We start from the raw sequence: 26,805 nt of genomic DNA on the forward strand, positions 1-26,805 counted from the left end.
ATAATCACTGCATTGGTTTAAACATGTTCTAGATGACTGCCGAGGTTTTTGAGCTCTGGTTTCTGTGCTCATTGTGGTAATGAGGTGCTTAGCAATGACTTCTGTATGTCCGTTGCAGTTGCAGCAGAGCTGTACAGAGAAGAATTACTGCCTCCTCCATCTATGTGGCGATGCCTCTGTGTACATAACCAAAACCAGCGTGTCATGATTTGTTACAAGCTCCCGCTGTTTGGCAGTCCGTTGTTAATTGTTGGTGGCTGTTTGCATTGTGGTCGTGCCTAGAGGCTCTGATCCAGGACCAGGGCCTTGTGCTAGGCACTGTGTGTATATATATATGTACCAAAAATATGCACTGTGTCCCAAAGGGCTTATAAGACAAGAGACCACCGGTGGATGCAGCAGTTTGTGGGAACATGAGGTAATAATGAAACAGGATTAATGTTGTACGCAGCAGCCACTGGACACCAGCTGCATTGCTATCTTCAGGTGTTTGCAGATATTGTGTCATAGGTGGGTTTCAAGGAAAGTCAGAGGATAACATCTGCTACTGTGGGTTTTTACAGGGAGCGTCTCCCATGAATAAGCGGCACCATGGGAGAGACCACCAAGATGCTTGTTGGAAAATTTGTCAAATTGGTAATTGTGGCTGGCAGCTTTGGCCCAGGGATCGGGGTTGATGGCTCAGTAGCATATAAAATGAAAAGTATCCAGCCAAGTACTTTGTTTGGTATAATGGGGAATGGGGCCGGTGCCAGGATGCAAAGGGGTATAGTAGGGTAACATGGCTGAAATGACAAGCCAGGAAGGTGACTTCTCTAGCAGCATTTTGAATAGATTTGATGGCATTTGTTAAGAACAGCAAAGAGATGGCTGTAACAGTAAAGACATGAGATACTGCGGGCTTGGATGAGTTTTACAGATAGAGGAAAAAGCTGACCGTTAGAGCTGTTGAGCAGGAAGAAGTGGTAGGATTTACACAGCTTGAATATGTGGGCCTAGAGAGAGAGATTATGAGCCTGAGTGTTGAGGAGGATGGTGGCGGTGGTGTCTGATAGGAGTTGGGACGGGCAGGTCATGTAGTTTTGGCCATGTAGAATTGAGTTGCTAGCTGGACATCCACAAGGGATGTCTGACAGGAAGAGATTTTAGCTCAGACAGGAGACTTGTCCGAAGTAGCAAGGTAAAGATGAGTCATCAACATAAGGATGATCGTTAAAGCCATGTTTTTGAACGAGAGTTGGGTATAGATAGAAGGGGCTAATAACAGAGCCCTGGGGACCTCTAGTGAACCCTGGAGTAGGTGTGACAAAATTCTGGGCAGGGGCATTGTAGGCTGACCCTAGGACTCATTATGCATGTGCAGATACCCTTCCAGCACACCCACTGCTCTGTAACGTTGAATGGCTTCAAACGGAGCCATGGTGGGGTGAAGGGATTCTAAGACTTGCTCAGAGCTAGCACAGCTAACTCTTGTGAAATGCTGCAATGCTTTGTGCGAGGCGCAGTGTTTGGCTCTTCTCCTGAGACACAATGTGTGTCCTTTCCTTTGTTTACAGCCTTACAGCCGAGTTGCCCATAGCTGGTTTTGCCATGTTGAGATTAGACTTCTGCCAGTTTCGGGAAGGACAGTTGACATGAACTTGAGGGAGAAGTTGGGACCAGCCATCACTTTCGCTTCTGCTGGCTCTTTTGACCGATTTTCAGTTCATGTCACAGTTCTCAGTCAAAGCTGATAGGAATACATTTTGTAAAGAAGTAGAAATCAGACATCCAAAGGTATTGCATCTGCCCTGTCCTTCATCAAGCGTGTGTGCATGTTTTAAATCAATCCATTTGTCTGGGGAAAAGATGTTCTGTACCATCTTCCAGTCCCGTCTATTGCTCTTTGTCCCATCATTTACTGTCTGCATGGTCTAGAGGTCATTTAGTCTTTCCATTATTCCTTTTCTTATAATGCAAGAACAAGGCTGTCCAATGAAATTATAAGGTAATATGTTTAAAACAATAAAGGGAAATAATGGTTTTAAATAATGTATGATTAACCTGTAGAACTCACTGCCACAGAATATCACTGAGATCAAGATCCTAATAGGATTCAAAAAGGATTAGACACCTACAGCTGATGAGGACATCTAGTTATATTAGACAGTAGAAAAAAATGGGAGCGGTGTAAACTCTCATGCTTCAGGGCATAAACCAACCATTTACACATGAGGGTTGGAAAGAAACTTTACCCATTAGCAGGTTGTGTACTATGGGGTTTCTTGCCTCCTTTGAAGCATCTGATACTGGCTCCTGACACAGGATACTGGTTAAAATGGACCCTTGATTTGATCTTGTTTGGCAGTTTCTACGTTCTTAAATAATTTCATATCCTCTCTGCTATGTGTTTGGCTGAATTTAACTGCCTAGATATCCAAGTAGTTAAATCCCTGTGAGTGCGGTGTCCCGTGAGTTTGAGAACCTTGGGAGTTGGTCCAGGTCTTGGTGGTCCATGGCAAAGATGGATGTGTGAAGGGTACAGCAATGTTCTCTCTATTACCAGGACTTTTAATAGAAGAATGTGTCTTGAAGTGGCAGAATTCAAGTTCAGGAGTCACTTGCTCTGTACGTGTGTACTGGGAAAGTGTGTTATTTCCCCTGATAGTGAAGGGAATGGGAGGGCCTCTGTGGCACATTCTCCATAGAGGTTTAATATTGCAGCTGTTACTTACATTACTTCATGGTAGCTTCTTAATTCTGTTTCCACCCCAAAGGCTTTTCTAGTTTAAATTGCATCATTTTTAAAAATATCCTAAGCTTCTTAGAGATACAGTGCAGTTACTAGTCTTCGGTGGGGTCACTGCACCGTGGCCACGCCTAGTGCCTCAGTCTGACTCTTACTTTTTCTAACTCCATCACTGAATAGCAAAAGAGGGGCAAGTCCACCTTTTCCTCCTCCAGTGAGGAACTCGTTTTAGTGCTCTTTCAGCCCCCCACACGGTTGTTCTCCCTGGCTTCAGTCCCTTTGCATTATCCTCATTACCTTGGGTTAGGTCTTGCATTTCAGGAGCTTATTAGTGGGGCGCCATCTCCCCTCTAGGGCTTTGGATGCTCTAGGACGAAATGGACTGTGTGCATTATAGTGACTGTGCTGTGTGGAAATGCGGTGTGTGCCTTCTCTAACTTATTCGCCTTTCTCTTTCTTTCTGTCTCCCCCCTCTCTTTTTGCCTTTAGGTCCAAGCCGTAGTGGGTGCAATGAAAGCTCCATGCAGGCCTTACCATGGAAGGCTGTGACTCGCCTGTCATCTCTGGGAAGGACAATGGGTGTGGCATCCCTCAGCACCAGCAATGGACTGAACTCAACAGCACCCACCTCCCTGACAAACCCAGTAGCATGGAGCAGTCCACAACCGAAAACCACGGGGCCCTAGACAGCCTGAGGGTCCCCTTTAATGAGCGCATTCCAGACAGCATCAACTCAGCTGGCCCCAACACTGAGTCCACTAGCAAAGAGGTCAGCTGCAACGAATGCTTGGCCTCCTTTGCCAGTTTACAGACCTATATGGAGCACCATTGCCCCAGTGCCCGCCCACCTCTTCCACTGAGGGAGGAAAGTGGGAGTGATACCAGTGAGGAGGGGGACGAGGAGAGTGATGTGGAGAACCTTGCTGGAGAAATAGTCTACCAGCCAGATGGCTCCGCGTATATTGTTGAAAGCGTCAACCAGTTGATCCAAAGTGGGGGAGCCAGTGGCAGTGGGGCTCTCCCTTCATTCGTTATGAACTCTCTACCCAATGCTGGGGGCAAACCAGGAGAACCCTCCTCTGCTGCACCCGTGTATCCACAGATCATTAATACTTTCCACATAGCCTCATCCTTCGGGAAATGGTTTGAGGGCTCAGACCAGTCCTTCCCGAATACCTCAGCCCTGACGGGCATCAGCCCCGTCTTGCACAGCTTCCGCGTTTTTGATGTGCGACACAAAAGCAACAAGGATTACCTGAACAGCGATGGTTCTGCCAAAAGCTCCTGTGTATCCAAAGATGTTCCCAACAATGTGGACCTGTCCAAATTTGATGGCTTTGTGCTCTATGGGAAGAGGAAGCCCATACTGATGTGTTTCTTGTGCAAGCTCTCCTTTGGGTATGTCCGCTCATTTGTGACCCATGCAGTGCATGACCATCGAATGACTCTGAGTGAGGAGGAGCGGAAAATTCTTAGCAATAAGAACATCTCCGCTATCATCCAAGGGATAGGCAAAGACAAGGAACCCCTTGTAAGTTTTCTGGAACCAAAAAACAAAAACTTTCAACACCCTTTAGTTTCCGCAGCTAACCTCATAGGCCCTGGACACAGCTTTTATGGTAAATTCAGTGGCATTCGAATGGAAGGGGAAGAGGCTGTCCAGGCTGGCACTGCCAGTGGAGCAGAGCAGCCACCATCAGGCATCTTGGCGCCTGGTGCCCTCTTGAACCTTGGTGGGCTGACCAGCTCAGCTCTGAAAACCCCAATTACCTCAGTTCCCCTGGGCCCGCTAGCTTCCAGTCCTACCAAATCCTCAGAGGGAAAAGACCCCGGGGCAACAGACAGCGAGAAGCAAGAACTGGGTGACCAGGATAGCCTCTCGGAAAAAGCAGAACCAGCTGAGGATGTGGAGGAGGACGAAGAAGAGGAGGACGTGGAGGAGGAGGAGGAGGAAGAGGAGGAGGAGGAAGAAGACGACGACGATGAGGGTTGCAAAGGACTGTTTCCAAGCGAGTTGGAGGATGAATTGGAAGATGGGCCCCATGAAGAGTCTGGGGCTGTGGCAGGTAGCAGCAGCAAAAAGGACCCTGCTCTCTCAAACCAAAGCATTTCTAACTCTCCCTTAATGCCTAACGTGCTCCAGACCCTGTCAAGGGGCACAGCTTCTTCTATTTCTAATTCTGCTTCTTCCTTTGTCTTTGATGGTGCAAACAGGAGGAGTCGTTTAAGCTTTAACAATGAGGGCGGTGGAGCCAGCGTGGCAGAGGGCAGCAGGAGGTTGGACTTCGTCGATGAAAGTGCCAATAAAGACAATGCCACAGCACCAGAACCAAATGAGAGTGCAGAGGGCGAGGATGGGAGCTACATCTCCCATCACCAGCACACTGGTCCCCTCTGTGAGCTTGGGGGTGGGGAGTGCCCCTCGGGGAGTGGTGTGGAGTGCCCAAAGTGTGACACAGTCCTGGGCTCCTCACGGTCACTAGGTGGCCACATGACCATGATGCATTCTCGCAACTCGTGTAAGACACTCAAGTGTCCCAAGTGCAATTGGCACTACAAATACCAGCAGACACTTGAGGCACACATGAAGGAGAAGCACCCCGAGCCAGGTGGCTCGTGCGTGTACTGCAAGAGTGGGCAGCCACACCCCCGGTTGGCACGGGGCGAGAGCTACACTTGTGGTTACAAGCCTTTTCGTTGCGAGGTCTGTAACTACTCCACCACTACCAAAGGCAACCTCAGTATTCATATGCAGTCCGACAAGCATCTCAACAACATGCAAACCCTGCAGAATGGAGGGGGAGAGCAGGTCTTCAGTCACACGGCTGGGGCAGCGGCGGCGGCTGCGGCCGCGGCAGCAGCTGCAGCAGCAAACATTGGTAGCACCTGTGGGGCCCCCTCGCCCACCAAACCAAAAACCAAACCCACCTGGCGGTGTGAGGTGTGTGACTACGAAACCAACGTAGCTAGGAACCTTCGCATTCACATGACCAGTGAGAAGCACATGCACAATATGATGCTGCTTCAGCAGAATATGACCCAAATCCAGCACAGCCGGCATTTGGGCCTTGGCAGCCTGCCCTCCCCGGCCGAGGCCGAGCTGTACCAGTACTATCTGGCACACAACGTGAGTCTGCCCAGCCTGAAGATGGACAGCACTTCCTCCGATGCCCCGTTCAGGATGGGTGGATACCAGCTCGATCCCACCAGCCCTATGGCAACCGTGGCTCCGTCTCTAGGTGAGGTTGAAGTGTTTCCCTGTTTTTGCTGCTGTCATTTCTGTGCGGGGGGGAGAGGGATTTTCTTTTTGCCGTAAGGCCCTGTGGGTGGATGAGGTGCTGTCCATCCCAGTCTGTTTTCCCCAATCCTATTCTGAAATACCTGTAGCGCTCCATGGAATACATACATAGTTCGGTGAATCACAAAAGGGATAGAGACCCTTCTCCCTTCTCACCCTAATTTTTTCTCATCTTCAGAAATTCTTGGCACTCTCCTGTGTTCCTATGTATTTCTTGTGAACTTCAGGAAACTCTGTGGATGAATTGAATAGTGAAGCCACTGAGAGAGGATGCAATGGGTAAACATCGCTGATTGGATTGTTAAGGGTTCTCCAGTGCCTGCACCAAGGGTACCTTATACTCCCTCCTTAGTTTGGAGAGCGTGAAGCATACTATTGAAGGGGGGTGCTTAATGAGAAAGCGGGAGGTCAGGTGCTTGGCAGTTACATTGTATTAGTGAGGATAGATGTTAGTTATGGGGATATGGATCTGGAGAAGTGAAATGTATTGATAATTGGTAGGTCAGGATAAATGTGATTGACAGTCGTGATAGAGGCTTCTAGAGTGAGTGATATTTGCTTGGTGAAGGGGAGTAGGGACAGTTGCAGTGGGTGCTGGTTTGAGATCTCAAACTCAAAGCTTGACCACCGAGAGTTGTTAGGCTAGGAAGGGTTGGACCAAGGTTGGCTGGTGTAGGGAAGGGAGGTGATCTCTTTATTTTGAAGGGGGTTTGTCGTCCGCACAGCATGTTCTCCGAACAGGCATATTAACGGTACTTTATTACCTGGAAACAAGACTTTATTATGCATGCGTGCATGTTGACATGACAATTGGTGCTGTAGAAGATGTCAGTAAAGACACAGTCCCTGCCCCAAGGAATTTACTGCCTCAGAGTGCAGTTAGAATTTGGAATGATGGGCTAAATCTATTCTTGGAAGTCTGATATGCTGCTATAGTCAATTAAAGGACACAACTGTATCTTCACCTACCCGAATCCTTGCTATAGTCCACACGGTGTGCATACATCTGTGTGTATTTGAGCTTCCTATTGCCAATCCAATATGAAACAGTGAAGCATAATAGAACTCTACCAGATCAGCTCTGGCAAGGGTCTGTAGCATCTACCAGCTGAAATAACCCTTTCTCTGTACCCCAGTTCACTATAACCACAATTATTTGACACTGCTTTCAGAAATTACATATACAAGGAGAGCACCCACATTCCTCTGACCTGACCTCTTTTTCCTGAACTCTGTCATTTGTAATCTTATTCATCCATTGAGACTGAACAGGCTAGCTTGGTCTAAGACCGTGACTCCTAAGGCACTATGTTTGGGTGCCCAAGACTCCAGCATCTTTTTCCTATACTCCTGTAGCAACATAACTCATTGCCGCACAGGGGGGGCTTGATGATCTTAAATTTTCGAAAGATCTGTTTGTTTGAGAGGGGGAAAGAACACAGAACATTGAAAAGGAAAACTGAGGAATGGAAGGCTCTACAAACAAAAGTAACTACAATTTTCTTCCACATATCTGTTGTCCCAACTTGCCTCTTTGAGGAAGGTGGCAATGGTTTTGTCTTTGCTGTGACTTTTTTTTAACCATTCCGGGTTGCCAGTAGAAAGAATTTCTACTCTTTTATAATGTAGCTTGTTGACATTGTCAACTTTATGGGGAGTCAACATGTTTAGGGTTTCCTGAGACATACCCCTGTTAAAGTCCCTAGCCCTGTCTACCTTAAGCTGTCGGGAAGTGCTCCTGAGAGGAAGTGGAGTAACCTACTGGTGTCTTACTCTTGAGTGACTCCAGCTGAATACAAGCATCTTGAATGTGTCTAAGCTCGTTCGGGAAGCGATTTGTGACTTGTGTGCTTTATGGCATTAGGAATCATGGCTACAAATCTTGAGCTAGGAGTTGTGGGGCAGAGTCCCTGCCCTTGCCAATAAGCACTGGACACAATTCTAGCTGTTAGGATAAATCTTTTACTTTGGGTCTATTAGAGTGGCTTTGTTCTGCATGGATGCCTTTTAAGCTCTTCCCCCTCACTTCCTTAGTCATCTGTCCCTTTTTTTATTTGCTGCATATAAACATATTCATTGTTTTGGCTGGTAGGAGGTGCTTTGCCCTTTTTTGCCATTGAATCCCAGACCTGCCTGTGGCTTGTAGGTTTGAGTAGAACATGAGCTATTCTGTGGACTCCATTTCCATTCAGCATTCCTCATTGTGGAGGTGGTTGGGATGGACTAGCTCAGAAGAGAGGGGCTAGATTGCATGTCAGGAAAAATGGCCTGACTGGGGATGGTGGAGGTAGGCTGTGGAAAAGTCTCCCAAGGGAAGTAGAGAGAGCCTTGTTGTTTGGGGCACTAAAAATGAGTGGATTGTGCACTAGCAAGTGTCCTTGGGTGCACAATACTGCCCTGGCAGGAGGGGGAGTAGATGATCAGACAGTACAGTGGTGGGGATGAAAAAGGCACCTAGACAGAGGAAAGGCCCCTAATCCCTGTGAGCCCTGGCACATGGAAAGGAGTGCGTGTGCAAGCAAGCTGGACTTTTCCCTGTTTAGCCTTTTCTCCTATCTCTGTGTGTGCTCATGGGCGTGGGACACCTGTGCCTTGCAACCAGACGGAAGTGAAGGCTTCATTGGTCTTCCCTGACTAGAGACATAACCATCATCATGTCCGTGCATCTCTGCAGGGAAGAGAGGCAACACACACGCTGCACTGGAGGCTAACCTCAACCATCCAGAAGCACTTGTTTGTGCAGATTTCTGGATTCTGCACAGGTTGCACAGCTGCTCAGCAAATTCAGACAGCTCCTGATCCTGGCTGTTCCTCGGCAAATGACTGAAAGCATAGAAAGGAAAACCATTAAGGAATAAAATCTCCCTTTTTTGATTAGCTATAGACTTGAAGGCTTAAATAACCCCTTAAACCGAGTTGGGATGCAGTCAGGCTTAATTGTTGAAGGGGAAAAAAAATCAAACCAAAACTAGCTGAAGTGTGGTGGGGGGAAAGATAAGCAGAGCTCCCCCATGGAGGCTGGTGGTTGGGCTATTTGCTTCGGCATGAGATCCCGGGTAATGGAGAGGAGTCTTCCCTCCTTCCACGTCCTCAAGCCTTTCTAACCATATAAATAAGAGGTTGCTGTATTAATTTACTATAAGTGAATGGAGGTCAGCTCTTGGTTTAGCTGGGTCAGTGATAATTTGAAGAGCGGGGATATGACAGAGCGAGAGAGAAAGCATGCTTCCTGCTGACTGTTTCCCTGACACACACACGCATACTTGTACTTCCCCAGTTATTAGCTGTTGTCCTTTCCTTGGCCATAAGATCTCCCCCTGGCCAGGACTTTCCTTGAGCGTATCTACCATTCTGAATTTTTGTTTCAGACAAGTCCTGAGGCTTACCGCTGAGAGCATGGCACTTTTAGGGAGCTGCAGCTGTCTAGTTGGTGCTGCTGCAACATAACTTCCTAATCACACTGCTGTGCGTCATGGCCAAAGAGTCTCTTATTCAGCAGGGGTTGGGTTTGGATGTCCTATGCGTGACCTTTCTTGTCTCTTCCTTGTGTCCTTGCCTGCCTGGAGAAAGAGGTTTAATTCCTCAGAGGTAACCACATAGGTGGTAGAGCCAGCAAGTGGGAGAGTGTCATATAGTTTTTCACAGAGCAGCAAAGTGAAGACTTTACCCCTCCTAAAATCTGTTGGGATTCACATTTATTTTCTCTCTGGCTGGCGAGGACCTGTTGTGCTCCTGGCCCTGTGGTCAGCAGGTCCTGGGCTGGGCAACAAGGGACTGTTGTCCTCCAGGCCCAATGGCTGTAGAACCAGACAGCTGACTCTTTTGTGCCTGGCATACCAGCAGTGCACAGGCATGGGCAAGGGGTGAGAAATTCTGCTGTGTTTTGCTTCTGACCCAGGACCTGGTGGCATATTATGGGGGCATGCCAGGGGAGTGAATGTTCTGCTCTGCTTCTGTCATGGGAGGTACAGGATGCAGCTTTTCTGACTTGTATTTTTCTCTCTCCTTTCTGCAGTGGGTGGAGAGATCCCCCTGGACATGCGGCTGGGGGGCGGGCAGCTGGTGTCCGAGGAGTTAATGAACCTGGGTGAGAGCTTCACACAAACGAACGACCCATCACTGAAGCTCTTCCAGTGTGCTGTGTGCAACAAGTTCACTACAGACAACCTGGACATGCTGGGGCTGCACATGAACGTGGAGCGCAGCCTCCCGGAGGATGAGTGGAAGGCCGTGATGGGGGACTCGTACCAGTGCAAGCTGTGCCGCTACAACACACAGCTCAAGGCAAACTTCCAGCTCCACTGCAAAACGGATAAGCACGTGCAGAAGTACCAGCTAGTAGCGCACATCAAGGAGGGTGGCAAAGCCAACGAGTGGAGGCTGAAGTGTGTGGCCATCGGGAACCCCGTGCATCTGAAGTGCAATGCCTGTGACTACTACACCAACAGTCTGGAGAAGCTGCGTCTGCACACAGTTAACTCCAGGCATGAGGCCAGCCTGAAGCTGTACAAGGTGAGGCTTGATTGCTCTTTTGTCTTCCTTGTGGGGGACCCAGCTGTCCGTTCTGAGCTACCGTGAGAGTGGGATTTTAAACCCATTCAGTCTAGCACCTCCGCAGGGCTTGGCCCCAGACTCACTGGGATCACACGCCTCCTCAGCTTGCACTTTGCTAGCAACTCTTTTGGGCTCCGAAAGCCTTAGGCCAAGCTTTTCAAAAGTGATAGTGGCTGTTGGGGCCCAACTTGAGGTGCCTTAGAGGGGCTGAGCACCTGTCCTGTGAAAATTAGATCCCTTTAAGATGTGTCACATTGCACATCCAAAATCATCAGTCCTGTCTGAAAATTGCATTCCAACAAGCTGTTTCTCACTGCTAATCTCGGAAGGGATTCTGCTAGCTAGGGTTTGCCTTATGTCAGGTTGCTCATCCTTGCCAGAAACTTTCTGAAAGCTACTCCCATCCAAGCAGGAACTCCGGGTAGTTTGCTCATGCTAGCATGGAGAATGCATGTGGGCAGTGTCAAAGAAGCGGGCAGTGCCCTGTTTCTTTTGTGCTGTGTGTGGGAGTGCCGGGGATGTGTTGTTGAACTGCTGCTTGAGCCTGCTGGAAAGGAGCGAGAACAAATTCTATTGCTGTATATATGTAGTTGACTGAAGGCATGGTCAAACTGACAGCTTCCCTCGGACGATATGTCACAGCCTTTCCTTACCACTCACCTTCCACGTTACACGTTGCTCCATGACTCTCTCTTGGTTTTTGTCTTTTTTTCCTCTTGCCTCCAATTTTCTGTCCCTTCTGTAACCATCTTTTCCTCTCCTGCCTCATTTCTCTGCCTCCCCACCCCCCGAACCCTGTAGGCTATAACCCAATGGGAGCTCCGGATACAGTAAATAGTCCTTTCACTCGCGCAGCAGAATTGCTCCAGACGTTTTTATTGATTTTCACTGGACTTAAAGCTTCACCTTTTTCTCTAATCATCCCATAATGGCTTTAGTATGAACAATCAGGTACAAATCGCCATAAATCTAAGCAGCCTCACTTCGCATACCTTCTACTCACTTACACATGCTCTGTCTCTCACTGTCTTCTCATTTTGCTCAATTTTGTATTCTGTCTGTCTTTTCTCCTTTCCTTCCCTCTCCCTGTAATTCTAAAGGGATCTACAATTTTGGATTAGACTAGGCAGTCTTGTTTTGTACCCCATTTCTCTCATTTCCTAACCCTGCTGTGCCTCTTTGCTGTCTGTGTAACTCTCCCGTATCAGGTGAGTTCAAAACTTTGCATCTCTCCCTGTGTCAGTCCCCCACACTAAGGAGGAAATGTGTGGTTTTTAACATAGGGAGTTGTTCCAGGAAATGAATTACTCCAGCAATTTCAGGAGGAGAGGGGAAAGTGGTAGGAGGGCAGAACAGTTTAGCCTAGTCTAGAGCAGCTGGAGACTCAGCTAGTATTAAGAGGGAAATACTGTTAAACCTGAGGAAGCTCCTAGTGCTGGAGGCCCAGTGGATGTGACCGGGCTTCTCTGAACATCACTGTTATCGGTGTCAGTGGAACTAGTGAGGCATGGCACAGCTTCGCTCTGAAGATGACGAAGTTCACTCTTATTTCTCTGCTTTCAAAGTATCCTATTTTAGTAAAGTCAAAGAAACTGGGATATGTACAAGAGGGAATTTGGGGTGAAAGTGGGAGCAGGAGAAATCTCACAGGGGCTAGGAGAGGACATCTGAATAGTGCAGTCTGTCTTCAGAATTAAAACTCATGTACCAAGCAAGCATCATGATTTCAACTTATAATAGTCTTTAGATTTGACTTTTTTGTTATCTGGGGACAAGACAGTGGTGACAGGCTGCAAAAATTCTTGGTTCAAACCCTCTGTCTCTGTTGTGCTCCCTGGTGAGAAAGCAGATTGAGGGCACTGGCTTTCTCCTTCCCTCCTTGTTTCCTGCCAAAACAGGAAAAGGATACATGGTGCAGGGACTGGTTTTCTAAAGCAATATATTGGAGGCTTGTGAAATGCCTTCCCCAGACAGGTGAAGGAATTCATTCATTCTCAGGGACAATAGGTAGTTTCAGCCCTGAGCACTTAGTCATGATTTTAAAATCTCGTTTGTCTTTGAGGTGAGAGTTCCAGTGAAACATCCAAGCAAGAGAGAGCAGGAACTACCTTGGTATCAAAATACTGAACACGAGCACCTACCAGTTTAGCATGGGTATAAATGTCTGCTAGTGTAGTCACACATTCCATGAAATGCTTGTATGGAATTCATTGCATTGGTACCCCAACCACTTTCATTGTAAATCCATATAAGTCATGTTGCTCTTCTTACTTAGTTACCATTGTGCTATCCAATGAAAGGAGAGATTCCCAGAGAGTCTTAGCCCAGCACATCGATGGATTCAGTGTTCGTTGTCATTGAAGAACTTGGCTGTAGATAGAGTTGCTCACTGAGGTCCTCAGCTCAGAGTTTCCATTCTTTCGTGTGGTTTTAGTGCCATGGAGCTTTGACAGCTGACGGGTGAAGTGGGAGTGGGGGCAGTTCATGGACCAGTTTCTCTTCTCTTCTCTCAGCCCTTGGTGTGGTCTGCAGTAAATTGAGATTGATTGGATGTTATTTTTCCTCTTGCTAATGTAATCCATTAGCCTGGCACATGCATAATCAGTTTAGAGCACAGTTAACTGGATGTAATCGAGTTCTTCCCTGTCTGCTGGAGAAAATCCTCTCCAGATGCTGCCTGGGTGAGAGAGTGCACGAAGCTTCTCGCGCACAATCCTCCTTATGCTGCCTCTTTGCCGTTTTCCTTTTAAATCATGTTATTGGCCACTTGGGTTGCCCAAGAGCCACTTCAGCAGCAAGTGGCGGAGCTGGAAAATGTGATCCTGAGACCTCGTTAGTCAGCAGCATAACGAGCCTGTGAGACCTCCCCTGCCATGTATCCGGTGCTTTCTGGTGAGGGTGGAGTGAGAGACTGCTTGGAATTTTAATACTGTTTCCAGTATTTCAGGATGTCTTAAGTCCAGTCCCCTCTTATGCAGCATTGGTTTATAAGGGGGAGGGTTCTTTGGGGGGGCGGTTTGTGTTGGAGTTTCTCACACTGATGAACACGGAGAGATCTGACACACAGCTTCCGTCTCTCCTCACTGCTTGTGCTCTCATGTCCTCGGTCAGTATTACCCAGAAAGTGCCATTAGTATCATAAATACTTGTTTCGACGCTAAGTGGAATGAGGTGGACATGCTGGTTCAGGAGATGAATAGGATATGAAATATTTCAATTCTAGTTGAGGCAGTGTGGTCTAGAGGAAAAGCATGGGGCTAGCAGCCAGGAGACTAGGGTTCCATTCTAGGGTCAGCCACTGACTTGCTCCGTTAGCTTGGGCAAATCCCTTCCTATCTCTGTAACATGGGAACGATAATACTCCTTTTTCTTCAGTGCTTTGAGATTTACAGATGAAAAGGGCAGAGTATTTCTGATCTTGAGACAGTATGCAGACAGAGAAACTTTTTAACCTGTAAATCACAAACTAAGTTCCAATTCAGACTAGGTTAGCAACAGTTATTCAGATTTGGCTTTCCTGTGAAATGTAGGGATGAGATAAAGCCATTTTATCCAGGGCAAGTGGGGCATTTGGGGACAGCTAGAAAGGGTACTGGAGATCTTGGGGAGGCCTTGGTGTAGATGAACTAGGTTTACAGAGAGAGGGGTGTTCTAAACTGCCATCTGACAGTATTTTGTGTCACAAGGACAGAGCCCAAAGCCTAGGCACCAGTTGTCCATCTCAGCTCCTACTTGGTTTTCCATTTGTTATGCTTCTTTGCAGGAGTCATGTGGAGGAAGGGCAGGGCAGGTTTGAGGTACTCTCCAAAGGTAATTATTTGGAGAAACCTCATTTGCTTTTTTTGGATTTTCTCCTTCGTAGAGTTTCTGTGGAGGTTTTGTGGCCTCCCCCTTATGCTTGTTTGAGGAGTTTTTAATCTGATGAAAACTAAATTCCTTCAACTCTGTTAATTAGCATATCTGCTCTACGGTATCACTGGACAAGTAGCTGGGATAATAGTGGGAAGGGTATGGGATAGAAGGCTGTAAAACTCTACCATTTAAAAGGAACTCTCTGGTTTCCCCTCACTCCTTGCCTGCTTCTTCCCTCCTGAAACAAAGCAATGTTGTTTATGCATCACCTTGTTTCTCTGTGATCCCTACAGATGTTCAAGCTCTTGCCTAAGACAGCCAAGCTAATGTACTGTCCCTGAAGTGCAGCCCCTAGAAGGGAAGCATGGAGATGGCTTAATACCAGTGCACTGCACCATGTGACAGCCACTGGCTTGTTACAGCTTGTTTTTCGGTCAATGTTTTTTCCATGAAAAATCTGTTACCTCAAGCAGGTAGGTGGGGACCCATCCAACTCCTTACACTGAGATTCCAGTACGGGCCCCACCGCCGGCTCTGCGGATACCACGGCTCTGCTTGTTAGGTTGGTGCTGGCTCAGAGGGAAGAGGCCTGCCAGCTGAATCACTGGCACCACACCTTGGTGCCCCCAGGTATTTTTTTGAGGTCTCTCAGTCAAGTGCTGATGTCTAGACAAATACTTGGTGGTTTTAAGATCTATCCCAGGGTGCAGACCAGAAAAGTGGGAATTTGTCTACTTAGGGAAATGTCGTGCACGTTTCCTTAGCCCAGACTAAGCTTCTGAACCAAAATGGGTCTGGGACTGGACTAAGCTTCAAAATCTAGAACAAGCTTCTGAGCTACACTAAACTCAGAGCTGGACCAACCTGCTCATGAACTATCACAAGCTCCCATGTTAGAATGGGCTTCTTGCCAAGGGCATGGTCCTGCCTGCTCTGAGCTCCCAGTAGTCCAAGCCCAGAGGAAGAGTTGAGCTGATGGGCCCTATGGCCCACCTGAGAAGTTTGGGTGTTATGCAATCGGGTCTTGCAGCACTCCCGCTACGCAGTGTCTATATCAGGGACCAAATCTCTTCCAACATGGGTACATCTATACAGGTTTCAGGGTATGGGATTGCATCTCCTACTAATGCTTCCAGATCTGGGCATAAAGTTGCTTCAGGATGCTTAAGTGCAGTCTCATAATATTTTCCCTCTTTTCAGACCTTTTTCTTGGGATGAGGATGTTTTTACCCATTAGCCTTATTTATTGGGCATAAACCCCATGCAAAGTCCAGTTTTGGATCAAAGTGATTGAATAGCTTTGAATACAGACCGTTATTTATTAGATCTTATTCCCTCTTCTGCCCAGTTCTCAAAATAAGCTTCACAGTCCACTTTTGCTCTTGCCCCAGAAATACCTTGTAAATGTTTGTTTAATATCATCATGGCACTATATGACCTCAGACATCTTTTGCAGAATTTGAAATGTCTCATCTGCTAGGCAAGGGCATCGTTACAGTATTTTGATTTTGGAATAGTGTCTGTAGCTTCTCGGATAACTCTGATTCTGGCTGTCCCAGATGTTTCTTTGTCATCTGGGAGAGCACTAAGTGCATCAGATCGAGTACTCTGTCACAGTCCATAACCAAAGCGCCACCAGATCCTGCCAGAACAACAGATGCAAAACCTGCAGACATATCTCCACTGCTACAATGATCAGCACTCCCCATGACGCACCTTTCAAGATCCATGGTCCTACACATGCCTAGCACAACGGGGGGGTACCTCATCCAGTGCATTAAATGCCCCAATAACTATGTGGGTGAAACCAGACAATCACTATGCTTTCAGATGAACTTACACAGGAAAATGATAAAAGACAAAAGCACCCTATCTCCGGTGGGTGAACGTTTCACAAAGTGGCCTTTCTGTATCTGACCTGCCAGTCCTCATCCTCAGAGGGAACCTGCACAACACTTTCAGAAGATGAGCCTGGGAGCTTAAATTCAGAAATTTGCTGGACACTAAAAATCATGGTGTGAACAGAGACACTGGATTCATGGCTTATTACAACCATCTGCAACCCACTAAGCCGCCCCCCCCCTTTTTTTTAAATTCGATGACTACACAGGTGTTAATGGGCCCCTTCATCGTGATGGTCACTTCGAACGTGTGCTAACTACTTATGCTAAACTATCTGTTCAACCTTGTATGTAGCTGTGACGCTCTGAGAACCATTCCCAGATGTGAAGAAGAGCTCCGTGTGTCTAGGCAGCCTGTCTCTCCCACCAACAGAAGTTGGTCCAATAACAGATATTATTTCGCCCACCTTGTCTCTCAAATATCCTGGGACTGCCACGGCTGTAATTACTGCATAACAGTATACAATGGTCAGCCAGGAAGATAAGTGACTCCCATCTCCTGTCTTGTAGAACTTGTCTTAAGGCATGTCACCTCTGGGTGACCTGCCTTTAACTGCAAGGACTTCAGAGCACATGGGCATGCACACACATACTCCTCCTTACATATTATCCCCATGTGGGTTTCGCATAGATTGTGATGACCAGGGTTTCAGTGGAAACCTTACGTGATGCTCTTTGATGAACCAGAATGTAAATATCAGAGCCGGGGGGCCCTGCAATCCTTATGCATCTTTGCATCCTCTGCCAGGTGGCATCAAGAGGTTCTTGGGTCACACATTCTCCTCCACCTGACTCAGAATGGTGTGTCTCTGTGGGTAACAAATACTGTAGCCTCTCCCCCAAGTCTAAATAAAACTACTCCAACGCATTTTCCCCCAAGTAAAACATCCCTGCATCTCTATGCATTCAAGGAAGAAGGGATAAACCAACCCTGCAATGAACATGCTGCAGTTGGATTCTACTTTGCTTTCTCCCCCTGGGACTCATTAAGGAATTTTAATACAGGTAACATATATTATCCATTTAACTGTTTCAGAAATCTAACCCTGGGGCCTTCACACTTCCTGTGCCAGCCTGCTCCACCACATTACCCTTGCAGTAAAGTAGATTTTTGCATTTAATGTTGTAATACAAAAATACCTTAACATAGGACCAGCAACCATGTTCTGTATGTTTGCCCCTTAGGAGGCGTTGGGACTGAATGAATTTAGAGTGCAAAACCACTTGTAAAATACTTCATTTATTCAAAAATTCAAGTCAAACCCTTTTTTTGGACACATCTTGTCCCTACTTTTACAATATTGTGATATGTCCTGACCCATATTCAACCAACGTCTTCGGGAGGTAAATTTGGTTTGCATAGTGATGAAACTGAAAAAGCACTGAAGACCAAACAGACTCCCAAGGCAACCGGAGTGAGCAACCCAAAGTCAAAGGGTTGGGAATGTTGGGGAAGAGCAGCCTCCCAACCCTTCTGTCTACTTGTTAAAGTAAAATTCAAACTCCAAATTGTCAAAAAAAGATTTAGAATTCAGTCCAAAATGTCAAAATGCCTTCTGTCTTTGACCCTAATCATAGGAAAGGTGGAAGAAGTTGTCATTGCCTCAGTCACCAAGTGTGAGCAATCCTGTTGGCTTGGTTTCTCTGTCACTGAAGGGGGGAGGGGAGAAAGAGCAGGAGGGTTTAAGGGATTCTTTCCTAGCTGCCCCAGGCTTTGGTTGTTATCTCCACAATTAGGGATTGTAAATTGTGACCAGAGTACAACCCGAGCCCTGTACAGCACTGCACAATGCCCATGCTCATCCGAATTCACTCGTCATTATTTCTGAGAGTAAGCTGAGAACAGATCTGAGTGTTTTGTTGAAATTCTACAAAGTATTGCCTGCTCATCCTACCGTGCCACATCTGTCCCAAACCCTGGCTTGAGCAGAATGGGATAGTACTCTCAACACCAGCCGTCAGACTGCAGACCCGGGGTGGAAGCAAGGCAGTTCAGGGGGGGCAACTTCTTGACAGTTTGATAAACTGCTGATTGTCTTGAGTCCGAATAAAACAGCGTGGAATTACACTCTGAAGATTCTGATTGCTGATTGGAGTCCATCACCCATGGTGGTTGTTTGGAACACCTGCTAATGACCGCTCTGGGTTCCGGAACCGCATGAGAAGAGCCCTTAGTTCTGTGTCTGATCAGTCAGAAAGGAATGAAGCAGATATAGATGTACTCACTTGCATATATTTACTCTCTCTGATTACAACTGCAGATTTGGCATTGTGAGAAGCTCTAATTAGGAGAGTTAAAATGAAGTTTACTAGAGCTTGGTATCAGGAAGTCTGTGATCCCAAGGCTCTCTGGAGGCATACCCTGTATAAAGTGCTAAGACGACAATCAGGCCATTGCTTAAGTCTGGGTCTGAGAGATTCTCTGTAGTGGGTGGGTCTCGGAGATGGGAGTACCACATCCGTAAGAGATCAGAATAGGCAAATCCAGACACTCTGTGGCATGTTTGCGCTGCAAGCCATCTCCTAGGCAGCTTGTCCTTCCAGGAGAAGCTCATCCATTCATAGAATCCCTTATTGTCATCTGCCTAATGAGTCTGTAGTCCCAAATGGGTAGCCTGAGGCCCTACTCTCACAACCCTCCCTTGCAGAATATGCTGGGACAGAGGCTTGAGAGATGCTGTTTGGAATGTTAAGCTGCTTTGCCTTTTTTCCTCTCTGGCTCTCATTTCCAGGTGAAATGGGTACCAGTGTCCTAGCCAGAATTTGCGGCTGCAGCCAGCGTGGCTACAGCAGCGGTCTCCAGCGCAGTGCCCACGGGTCCTATGGCGCCCGCCGGGGCATTTGTGCGCCCGCCTACTGACAAGGGAGCGCTTCCGCCGGACAGCCTGCCGCCAAGGAGCGCAGCCGCGAGACAACCAGCTGCCGAAATGCCGCCCGGAAGCAGCAACGCCAAGAAGTGTCACCGCTGAAATGCCACCGCTTCTGTGCAGCATTTCGATGGCAGTACTGCTCGATGACACTGCTTCTCGGCGGCATTTCGGCGGCTGGTTGTCCAGTGCCCGCCACGCTCTTCTGGGAACGTAAATATGCTACAGCAACAGAAAGGTTGGGGACCGCTGGGCTACAGGGTCTTCTGGTGCCTCCTCCCCTGCTTATGTTTATTCAATAATATCGCAAGCCCTGAAGTCTCTCTGGCAGCTGAGCCCTGTGTGCTGTGCTTTTCCTAGCAGCAAATAATAATGTCACCCCATGAAGTCGCAGTTGGACTTTTGTAACCGATGAAAATGGGTTTGTCCCCTGTACAATAGTTAAACTGTTCAACTCTTGTTCACGGTGACCATTGAACAGGTATTTTCAGCAGTGGGTCAGTTTCCTAGTGTAGGGACAGGTTTCAGAGTAGCAGCCGTGTTAGTCTGTATCCGCAAAAAAAAAAAAAAAAAGGGAGGACTTGTGGCACCTTAGAGACTAACACATTTATTTGAGCATAAGCTTTCGTGAGCTACAGCTCACTTCACAAAAGCTTGTTCAATATCTTCATAAATGATCTGGAGGATGGTGTGGATAGCACTCTCAGTAAATTTGCGCATGATACTAAACTGGGAGGAGTGGTAGACACACTGGAGGGCAGGGATAGGATACAGAGGGACCTAGACAAATTGGAGGATTGGGCCAAAAGAAATCTGATGAGGTTCAATAAGGATAAGTGCAGGGTCCTGCACTTAGGACGGAAGAACCCAACGCACAGCTACAGACTAGGGACCGAATGGCTGGGCAGCAGTTCTGCAGAAAAAGAGCTAGGGGTGACAGTGGACGAGAAGCTGGATATGAGTCAGCAGTGTGCCCTTGTTGCCAAGAAGGCCAATGGCATTTTGGGATGTATAAGTAGGGGCATAGCGAGCAGATCGAGGGACGTGATCGTCCCCCTCTATTCGACATTGGTGAGGCCTCATCTGGAGTACTGTCCAGTTTTGGGCCCCACGCTACAAGAAGGATGTGGATAAATTGGAAAGAGTCCAGCGAAGGGCAACAAAAATGATTAGGGGTCTGGAACACATGACTTATGAGGAGAGGCTGAGGGAACTGGGATTGTTTAGTCTGCGGAAGAGAAGAATGAGGGGGGATTTGATAATTGCTTTCAACTACCTGAGAGGTGGTTCCAGAGAGGATGGTTCTAGACTATTCTCAGTGGTGGAAGAGGACAGGACAAGGAGTAATGGTCTCAAGTTGCAGTGGGAGAGGTTTAGATTGGATATTAAGAAAAACTTTTTCACTATGAGGGTGGTGAAACACTGGAATGCGTTGCCTAGGGAGGTGGTGGAATCTCCTTCCTTAGAAGTTTTTAAGGTCAGGCTTGACAAAGCCCTGGCTGGGATGATTTAATTGGGGATGGGTCCTGCTTTTGAGCAGGGGGTTGGACTAGATGACCTCCTGAGGTCCCTTCCAACGCTGATATTCTATGATTCTATGATTATGCTCAAATAAGTTTGTTAGTCTCTAAGGTGCCCCAAGTCCTCCTTTTCTTTCTAGTGTAGAGAGGGGTCTTGGTGTGCTCCCTACCCAGAGAGGGATCAGTGTGATGTGGGACTGGCTCTTGATTTGTCATAGTCTGTTAGAAATACCACTTTGCAAGTCAGGTTCATCCCATGATGTCTCCTAAGACAAGTGTGCTTTTTTTGGGCAGTGCTATGCAACTAATTACGGCTATAGTCTGAAAAGTGCCTACGAAAATGGTATTTGTGGTTCTCTCTGATCCTATGTAAATAGTGCTTAGTTTACAACCAGAAAGGTGTTTTTTCTCACTGCCAGCCCTGCAAATTCAGCCTGACCTTCAAGAGTCATGTGGGTTCTTTCCCTCTTCCACATCATTACTTGCAATAAAAGTTCTGCAAATCTAATTATGCCAGGAGTTGCACTTGTGCAAACCAAGTGTCTTAAAATTGTGCTTTAGTTACACCAGTGCAGCCATCAGTGGTTGACACACGTGTGTCTGCTTGGAACTTAGTAAACAAGTCTGTTGCTGTTGCACAAGGAGGAATAGACTCCAGCTCATTCAGTCTGAGCACTCGTGGCTTTTTAGAGCTAACAGGAGTAAGAAGCATTAACTAGTTAAGTTGGCTGGCCTGACTTGCATAATACCTTGGATTGTTCCCCTCCTGACAGCCAAAAAAAATGCCTTGATTTGTTCCTGTCCTCTTCTCTTCTGCTGCTTTTAAAGCAAAGAAACAGGGAGGGGCTATCATGGAGATATCTGTTTCAGACCTCTGAATTGGTCAGCCAAGTGGAGTTGGGCTTAGGACCCGGCTTTCCCACTCTCCCACACGAGTCAGACTTCTGCTGCTTTGCAGCCAGCTGTGGTTTAATTGGTGTTGTGTGTAATGGTTTGGCTAGAAATGTAGGTGCTGTCTCATTTTATGACTTTTCTCTCTGAATCTGTTTTATCAGTTCTTGTCTCTCTGCTCCCCACTCTGTCACGTGGTCCTTTCCATGGGCTCCAAGTCTGCCAGCATAGGGCAGTAGGAAGAATGGAGAATTGATGTAGTGGAGGTCATGTTGCTCTGACTTTCTTTCAGGGACTGCAGGCCTAGCATGATCTCTTCTCCCATTAGCTCTCTTGCAGTGAGGTTCACAAGTAGGGAGTTCGCAAGGCCTGCTACTTTCATTTTACTCTGGATACTTTTGAAAGGAGTTAATGTTCTCTGGCCTGCTACCATTTGCTTCTGCTGTCCAGTGGCATGTATCTTTCACTCAGGCACTTTCCATCTCCTGTGCATACTTTGGAAAACCGTGTCTCACTCACTCCTCCCCCGTTTCTTTCTCATGCTCTGAGAATGGTAGATTTAAAAAAAAACACCTGGGGAAGTTTTAGGCAGCAGTAACAAAGCTTGTCTCCACAGAGGGGAGACTAATTACACAGCTAATTAATCCAACAGATGTCCTTTTTAAATGCCTGATTCTTTGTGAGTCTGTTGCACACACATGCTGGTTAAACAGACTTTGTGGGCCCTGTTCAAAATGCCTGTACAGGCTGTTGGAGACTGTCACTGTTATAGAATGTCCAGGGAGATTGAAGTGCTCTCCCACTGGCTTTTGTGTGTTACCATTCTTGATGTCCGATTTGTGTCTTTTACGTAGAGACTGTCTGGTTTGGCCAATGTACATGGCAGAGGGGCATTGCTGGCACATGATGGCATATATCACATTGGTAGATGTGCAGGTGAATGAGCCTCTGATGGTGTGGCTGATGTGGTTGGGTCCTCTGATGGTGTCACTTGAGTAGATATGGGGACAGAGTAGGCAATGAGGTTTGCTACAGGGAGTGGTTCCTAGGTTAGATTTGAAAGTAGCTATACTTGAACAAAAAAACTTCAGAAACAGACTTCAAAGAGAAACAGCAGAACTAAAATTCATTTGCAAATTTAACACCATTAATTTGGGCTTGAAGAGGGACTGGGAGTGGCTGGCTCATTACAGAAGCAGCTTTGCCTCTCCTGGAATTGACACCTCATCTGTTGTTGGGAGTGGACTACATCCACCCTGATCGAAAATTGGCCCTGTCAACACTGGTTCTCCACTTGTGAGGTAACTCCCTTCTCTTCAAAAAGAAAAGGAGGACTTGTGGCACCTTAGAGACTAATAAATTTATTTGAGCATAAGCTTTTGTGAGCTACAGCTCACTTCATCGGATGCAGACTAACACAGCTGCTACTCTGATCCCTTCTCTTCATGTGTCAGTATATTTATGTCTGCATCTGTAACTTTCACTCCATGCATCTGAAGAAGTGAGGTTTTTACCCACAAAAGCTTATGCTCAAGTAAATCTGTTAGTCTTTAAGGTGCCACCGGCCTCCTTGTTGTTTTTGTGGATACAGACTAACACAGCTACCCCCTGATAAGTAATAACAATGACGTTTTGGGTGCATTTCCTGCTCGTTTGGGATTTTATTCCCCTTTAAACCAGCAGAGATGGAAACCAATTCTTTGTCTTTTCCTCACTGAGAAGTTACATTCCAGTGACAATAGGTACATGTATGGCGTTGGTTTCAGTGTTGGATTGAAGTTATGGGCCTATTGCAGGAGTGGGTGGGTGAGGTTCTGTGACTTGCAGTGTGCAGTAGCTCAGACCAGCTGATTGTGATGGTCCCTTCTGGTATGAGGCAGCCGCATGTTGCTTTTAAAGCACAGATGCTAGGTGGGAAGAAAGCAAGAGAGATCCAACAGATTATGGATTGGTTATAATGTGTGTGGCAGTCTGAAGGAGGCAGACAGTTGGATAATAACTACATGGAATAAGGGGAAGAGTAGTCAAAGGCAGAGGGAGGTTTTCCTGGTGCTTAGATCCTCGAGTAAATCACTGTTACTGCAGCTGATTCAGCATAATTGATGTGTTCTCATTTCCCACAGCTGATGAGGATTATATCAGCTTGGTTTAACGGTCTCATTTGCTACTCCCAGTGCACACTTGTTTTAATGTGTTTCAGTTAATGAGGTAGAAGAGAGGGTGAGGTGTTACTGTTTATACATGGATAGTCTGTGCAGAGAGGGCTCTGCTGGAGCCTACACGATCCCTCTCAAAGGGCCAGCTTCTTGAAGACGTTAGCCAGCACTTCAGAGAGAAGTTATTGGCTGGGCTTGTGCAGGTGCTGCCCTGGCCACTCCTGCTTGCTGGTGCATATTCCTCCTTTGCATATTAGCTTCCCTTCAGCATGGTTCCCAGTTGGAAGAGGCTGACTCTGTGACCAGCCGTCAGCATTTGGGAACTCGAGCAGGGAAGTCTGAAGCTTAGCAAGGCTCAAGTGCTACAGCAAAGATTCAGTGTTGCCTCCCAGGAGTAACAGACTGCGGTATGCCCTGACTCCAGTTCTGAGAGCTGTGTCACCTCACACCTCTGTGTTGCTGCATTACAGCCCAAAGGTCCCAGTCAGGATCAGGGCCACATCGTGTCAGGCTCTGTGTGTACATGTAGAAATAAATGCCCCTGTCCCAAATTGCTTACCATTGCAAGTCTCATCTTATTAGGAGAGAGGCTGTGTCCTTGTCGGGGCTAGCATGTAGTAACTAGCATGTAGTAAAATACTAGTGAGGACAAAGTTGGTAGTTTTCACACAAGGTAATGCTGGGCTCTCTGCTAGAGTTTAACTTGACCTGCTAATGGGTGAATAGTATAAATTGCCTTGTGTTCACTAGACTTTTACCTCATGTTAGTTACCAGGTGTTAGTCCAGGTAAGAACATACCCTTTCTCCTAGTGTGGATATGCCTTAAGTTAACATTGCCTTCTCCGAGCACCGGAGAGGCTTAATCCAGCACTGTGTAGAAGAGGGTCAAGACTAGGAGCTGGTCTGTTGCTGTTTGATATGGGCTCTGCCATTGACCACAAACTTGAGAAGCCTAGTCAAGAGACGGTTGTAGGGGGATGGGAAAGGTCAGCGATACAGTTTGAATGGATTTATGTAAAGGGGGTCTCTGCATTCATGAAAAAATGTACTCTGGTGGTGAAATGTGTATTTGCTGTATTGTGAACTGTAATATGGTGGGTGGAAAGAGCACATCATCTCCCCTACACCCAGTTTAAGTTGCAGTGAAAAGTGTCTATAAATAGTTAAACCTGTTATCTAATTTGTGGCATGGAGCCATTCTCTGGCATCAGCTGGCTGACAACCCACCTCAAAAGGCCCTGTGCATTGGTGTGTTCCTGAAGGCAAAGCTGCTGCTGTTTTAAGCAGGAATTAAACAATTACTGTGTCTTAGTTCTCCCCACCTTCAGTGGATTGACTCTATAAATTGTCAGCCTGTTGACATTTTAATGCGAATTATGTCATATGGTATCCCCTTTGATTTCAACATGCCTCAGTTTGTAAATACATGAGCCTCTCAAAGGCTTGTGGTTAGCATACACATAGGAGGCCTCAGGGGTTTTGGTGAGGAGTGAGCACAATGCCTGTCTCTTTCAGCAATGAGTGCGCCTGGCATGGAAAGACTCACTCACTTACCACATAATCTCAAGAAACAGGCAAAGAGGGGCATTTTTCAAGCACCAGCCTCTGGCAGGGCTGCTGTAGAAATGCTCTCAGCCCTTCTCTTGCACAGAGGGGATGGTGCTCCAAAGGAGATTCCAGGGCTTCCATGGTGCTGCTCACATGGAATGCTGATTTAGTGCTGTTCTGTGTAATGGTTGCTCTTTTATCTCCACACACCCCCATACTGGGGATTGCACAGGCTCTGAACTGTTAAAAGGCAAATAAATCTGGTGTTGGGCTGTTCCCGGTAGCTCCTACACCCATGTAGGACAAATATCCAAAACAGATGTGTCCACATGCACTTGAAGTGAGGAAGCAATAAACAGCTGAAGCCATTTACCCATCTCCGGTTTTATGGAGCACTCGTCCCCTGTGCCCCACCCCGGTGTGTGTTCTACACACAGTACTGTTGGGCAGTGACTGTTAGCTGTAGCTGAACCCTTAATATTAAAAGGGGTAACACACACTTACACACACGCACACGCACACTTACACACGCACACGCACACTTACGCACACGCACACGCACACTTACACACGCACACGCACACTTACGCACACGCACACGCACACTTGCACACGCACGCGCGCGCACACACACACACCCGTCTCTCTCTTTTGTGTTTCAAAATCCCCTTTCCATGCTTGCCTGCAAAGTATTTGTCTGGAGGATCTGTTGCTTTGGGGAATGGGGCATAGAATATGTACATAACCTATACAGCAATACTGTCCCATGTGTAAATTCCCAGTCAAAAATTGTTACATTGGAATTAAAGTTGAGAGTACATATCAGAAATTTAAGGTAAAAAACTTTACATTGATGATGGAATCGCTCTGAAAATAAGCACTTTAAACCCAGGAAACTAAAGTTAAGGTTAAATTTAAGAGACTAAGTGAATGTATGGTGAAGACACCCAAACCACTTTGTATCACTATTATTTTTATTGCTCTTGTGCCAAGTGCCCCAGTCATGGACCAGATGATAAAAAGATGGTCCCTCCCCAAAGAGTTTATAATGTAGGTAAATCTTAAACCAGTCAGTCAGACAGGACTGTCACCGCCATCTCATCTGACTTGCTGGTTCTCACAGGCTGTATAGTCTCTCACGCTGTTTTCTGCTTCAAGCCCATCACTTCTGTTTTGAGCTATAGAATCATTTTTGAAAGGCATAGTCTTGATTTTAAAGACTTCAAATGATGGAGAATTCACCACGTATCTTTGTAAATTGTTGGAATGATTACCTCCGTTGTTAAAATAAAAAATACAAAAACCTTACACCTTATTTCTGGTCTGAAACCATTGGATATTATATCTTTTTCTGATACATTTGAGACTTCTCTACTGTTAGAAAACTTCTCCCTGTATAGGTGTTTGTTGATTAGGAACAAGTCACCTCTTAATTTCTCTTGGATAAAGTAAATAAAGTGAGTTCTTCTTTGAGTGCTTGCTCATGTCA

At 46.7% G+C, this 26,805-nt stretch overlaps 1 protein-coding gene across 3 annotated transcripts in view; it reads left to right on the forward strand.

The window, feature by feature from the left end:
* Positions 1–26,805, forward strand: part of ZFHX3 (zinc finger homeobox 3) — a 279,269-nt gene that overhangs the window by 89,582 nt on the left and 162,882 nt on the right. For 2 of the 3 annotated variants that reach the window (XM_084644864.1, XM_084644863.1), the window contains exons 2-3: positions 3,218–5,967; positions 10,042–10,538. In XM_084644864.1, coding sequence (XP_084500990.1) covers positions 3,264–5,967; positions 10,042–10,538 — 3,201 coding nt within the window. In that variant the 5' untranslated portion in view covers positions 3,218–3,263. The remainder of the gene's footprint in view (positions 1–3,217; positions 5,968–10,041; positions 10,539–26,805) is intronic. The other variant, XM_084644865.1, reaches the window with a different exon arrangement.

This window comes from Lepidochelys olivacea (assembly GCF_965140295.1).
Source record: "Lepidochelys olivacea isolate rLepOli2 genome assembly, chromosome: 12".
NCBI lineage: Eukaryota > Metazoa > Chordata > Testudines > Cheloniidae > Lepidochelys > Lepidochelys olivacea.